General features: G+C 39.6%; 1 protein-coding gene across 3 annotated transcripts in view; it reads right to left on the bottom strand.

Annotated features, from left to right (window-relative positions):
- Positions 1–5,000, bottom strand: part of LOC138949551 (acetylcholine receptor subunit alpha-type acr-16-like) — a 21,662-nt gene that overhangs the window by 10,042 nt on the left and 6,620 nt on the right. For 2 of the 3 annotated variants that reach the window (XM_070321407.1, XM_070321405.1), the window contains exon 2: positions 1,087–1,364. In XM_070321407.1, coding sequence (XP_070177508.1) covers positions 1,087–1,126 — 40 coding nt within the window. In that variant the 5' untranslated portion in view covers positions 1,127–1,364. Of the gene's footprint in view, positions 1–1,086; positions 1,365–5,000 lie in introns of those variants that run through there. The other variant, XM_070321406.1, reaches the window with a different exon arrangement.

Raw genomic sequence — 5,000 nt, forward strand, 5'->3', positions numbered from 1 at the left:
GAGTGGAGATAAACCAGACATACATATGGAACACACAGAGTGGAGAGAAACCAGACATGCATACCGCTGGAACACACAGACTGGAAATAAAACAGACATACATATGGAACACACAGAGTGGAAATAAAACAGACGTACATACCGCTGGAACACACAGACTGAAAATAAAACAGACGTACATACCGCTGGAACACACAGACTGGAAATAAAACAGACGTACATATGGAACACACAGAGTGGAGAGAACCCAGACATACATACCGCTGGAACACACAGAGTGGAAATAAAACAGACGTACATACCGCTGGAACACACAGAGAGGAGATAAACCAGACATACATACTGTTGGAACACACAGAGAGAAGAGAAACCAGACGTACATACCGCTGGAACACACAGAGAGGAGATAAACCAGACATACATACTGTTGGAACACACAGAGAGAAGAGAAACCAGACACACATACTGTTGGAACACACAGAGAGAAGAGAAACCAGACACACATACTGTTGGAACAGACAGAGAGAAGAGAAACCAGACGTACATACCGTTGGAACACACAAAGTGGGGCGGTAAGTCTGGTAACACAGAGAGGAGAGAAACCAGAAGAAGAAGAAGCAGAGAGAAGTCCTCAACTCAACATCACGCAGAGGAGAAGATGACGACGACAACAACAACAACAACAACAACAACAACAACAACAACAACAACAACAACAGCAACAACAACAACAACAACAACAACAGCCACCAGACGAGGGTGAGACGAAAGAACAGATGTTTGAAGATCAAACAGAGTTGACAAGGAGACGAACGACCGTCACGTGATCTGAGAGGGGAATACGAATGACCCAAATAGACAATGAAAGAGAGAGAGAAAGAAAGAAACTATGTCAACAAACACACACACACACATACACACACACACACACACACACACACACACACACACACACACACACACACACACACACACACACACACACACACATACACACACACACACGCACACACACACACACACACTGCAGAACACAAGGACGTGCACCCAGGGCTACAGATGTGTTATATCATTATGGTGACCTACCCAGGCAGGCGACGAGGATGATCCGGGTGAAGACAGCCATGTCGGTTTGTGAGTGTTGATTCCAGTGAGTGTTGATTCCAGAGAGTGTTGACTCCAGTCAGTGTTGACTCCAGTCAGTGTTGACTCCAGTCAGTGTTGACTCCAGTCAGCGTTGACTCCAGTCAGTGTTGACTCCAGTCAGTGTTGACTCCAGTCAGTGTTGACTCCAGTCAGTGTTGACTCCAGTCAGTGTTGACTCCAGTCAGTGTTGACTCCAGTCAGTCAGTGTAAGAACAAAACTAATACCAAACAGAATAAAAACAGACAATACAAAACAAATATTAAACAGATTAAAATAGGACAGAACACAAAATACAAAACAGAATGAAAACAGAACAGAAAACAAATACCAAACAAAATAAAACTGACCTGAACAAATTCCACACGCAATAATACAAAACAGAACAAAACAGAACAAAACAAACCAAATACCACACAGAACGAAACAAAGAAAAAACACAAATACCACACAGAACGAAACAAAGAAAAAACACAAATACCACATAAAAAGAAACAAAACAAAACAAATATTACACAGAGTGAAACATAACATAGCTAAACAGAAAAAAACACCACGTTAAACAGAACAAAACAAATACCAAACAGAATAAAATAGAATAAATACCAACAGATTAAAACAGGAAAAAAATAGCAAAGAGAAGAAAACATTTTTGTTTAAATCGCAAAGAGAATAACACATAACAGAATGAAACAAACCCTTGACAAAACTACAAAATAGAGCAGAGCAAACACCAACAAGGAACAAAGATACAACAAAGACAAGGAACAAAGATACAACAAAGACAAGTGACAAAGATACAACAAAGACAAGGAACAGATACAACAAAGACAAGGAACAAAGATACCACAAAGACAAGGAACAGATACAACAAAGACAAGGAACAAAGATACAACAAAGACAAGGAACAGATACAACAAAGACAAGGAACAAAGATACAACAAAGACAAGGAACAGATACAACAAAGACAAGGAACAAAGATACCACAAAGACAAGGAACAAAGATACAACAAAGACAAGGAACAGATACAACAAAGACAAGGAACAAAGATACCACAAAGACAAGGAACAGATACCACAAAGACAAGGAACAGATACCACAAAGACAAGGAACAGATACCACAAAGACAAGGAACAGATACAACAAAGACAAATGACAAAGATACAACAAAGACAAGGAACAAAGATACCACAAAGACAAGGAACAGATACCACAAAGACAAGTGACAAAGATACAACAAAGACAAGGAACAAAGATACAACAAAGACAAGGAACAAAGATACCACAAAGACAAGTGACAAAGATACAACAAAGACAAGGAACAAAGATACAACAAAGACAAGGAACAGATACAACAAAGACAAATGACAAAGATACAACAAAGACAAGGAACAGATACCACAAAGACAAGGAACAGATACAACAAAGACAAGTGACAAAGATACAACAAAGACAAGGAACAGATACCACAAAGACAAGGAACAGATACCACAAAGACAAGGAACAGATACAACAAAGACAAGTGACAAAGATACAACAAAGACAAGGAACAAAGATACCACAAAGACAAGGAACAGATACCACAAAGACAAGTGACAAAGATACAACAAAGACAAGGAACAAAGATACAACAAAGACAAGGAACAAAGATACCACAAAGACAAGTGACAAAGATACAACAAAGACAAGGAACAAAGATACAACAAAGACAAGGAACAAAGATACAACAAAGACAAGGAACAAAGATACCACAAAGACGAGTGACAAAGATACAACAAAGACAAGGAACAAAGATACAACAAAGACAAGGAACAAAGATACAACAAAGACAAGTGACAAAGATACCACAAAGACAAGGAACAAAGATACCACAAAGACAAGGAACAAAGATACAACAAAGACAAGGAACAAAGATACAACAAAGACAAGGAACAAAGATACAACAAAGACAAGGAACAAAGATACAACAAAGACAAGGAACAAAGATACCACAAAGACAAGTGACAAAGATACAACAAAGACAAGGAACAAAGATATCACAAAGACAAGTGACAAAGATACAACAAAGACAAGGAACAAAGATACCACAAAGACAAGTGACAAAGATACAACAAAGACAAGGAACAAAGATACAACAAAGACAAGGAACAAAGATACAACAAAGACAAGGAACAGATACCACAAAGACAAGTGACAAAGATACAACAAAGACAAGGAACAAAGATACCACAAAGACAAGTGACAAAGATACCACAAAGACAAGTGACAAAGATACAACAAAGACAAGACAAACCGAGCAATCATTTAACTCACACACACGATGAGACAAGCTGGGCCCGTATGCATGAACTGGAAGTCAGAAACACTGGAAGTAGAGGCCTCTTTTGAAAGTGGGAACTCCCGAAGTTAACTTTTTAACTGTTCCCTATGCATGAACGCCGTAATGCTGACTTCGAGAGTATTCGGTCAAGGTCGCGAAAATTGGGGGAATCTCAACTAGTACATGCGTTTGTTAACGGTAAGCTTGGCGACCAGAAGAAACAAGTCTCATCGCGAGTTCAAAAAGGCGAACGTTGAGCGCGCTGTAGTACTAACAGCGATATTGCTGTTGTTTTGTGAATGGTTAAACGAAAGGGTCGGTTCAAACCTGTGATGATTGTCTTGGAATCGAATGACTGCCTGGCTATGACAATGACTTTGTTGACCTGAGTGTAAGGGAGAACAATAAATGATTATGTTGAACTTTTTTTCTCCTTTATTTTTTTTATCTCAGTTGCATGCAGGCAGCTTCAACCCTGTCTTTTCCCACCGACCCCCCCCCCCCCCCCCCCCCCACGCCCAACAACCAAAGCGCCTACAACACCTATCATATAGCTCTATTCAAACAAGGCTAAATCACATACACCGCCCTCCTCCTACCTGAACTTAAGTTCCCCATTCTGATATATTATTTTAGCAAGTTATATTTAATAATCTTATTTGGCTAATAATGTCACAGTTTGTGTCTATGGTGCAAGGTAGCCGACCGTCTCATTGTAGCCAAGTTACGACAGTTGCTCGATTGACGCATTTCACGTTTTGGATATTCTGTCTGAGCTCATTTCCCAATGAGCTGCCTTAAAAACAGGAATGTCCTGCAGTTGTAGTATGCGTTGGAGGTTTCTTTTGGATGAGAAAGGACATTTAAGAAGCAATATCGTCGTATTATGATGTCAAGTGAGAGACCCTGCAAATTAACATTGAAAGTGGGAACTTCGGAAGCAAAGTTGCCAGCTACTCGGTATGCAAGAGCTAAATTGAAGGCCGAAGTAGTGGCTGCGAGAGTTCTGAGGTCAAGATCGAGGAAATTGGGGGAATCCCAATTAGTGCGCATGCGTTTGTAAACGGTAGGCTTGGTGACCAGAGGAAACAAATCTCATCGCGAATTCGTAAATAGGCGAACGTTGATCGCGCTGTAGCTTTTACTATAGTTGTTGCTTCTGCCTGGTTGAACGAAAGGGTCGGTTCAAAGCTGTGATGATTGTCTTGAAATTGAATGACTGTCTATAATGATGATTTTGTTGACCAGAATGTTGGGGAAAATAAACCATTTTTTGTTTATGTGGTAGCGAAGTCGGTTATGTTAAACCTCTTCTTTTTTTAATGATTGTGTATCGGTAAAACTGTTTTGGACAAAATAGGTTGGTTAGAGCAAACGTTTGGGTTACTGGTAAATTTGAAAAGGCAGAAATCAATCAGTGTTTGGAGAATCAAGATATAAGGTGTAGTGAAAAGAAGATAAGTTCAGTGACTTTCATATTAATTGGGAAAATGTGTGTCCGAATTTTTACAAAAGATAAACTGTTGTACTTTGG

The sequence above is a fragment of the Littorina saxatilis genome, linkage group LG15 (genome assembly GCF_037325665.1).
Source record: "Littorina saxatilis isolate snail1 linkage group LG15, US_GU_Lsax_2.0, whole genome shotgun sequence".
Taxonomy (NCBI): Eukaryota; Metazoa; Mollusca; class Gastropoda; order Littorinimorpha; family Littorinidae; genus Littorina; species Littorina saxatilis.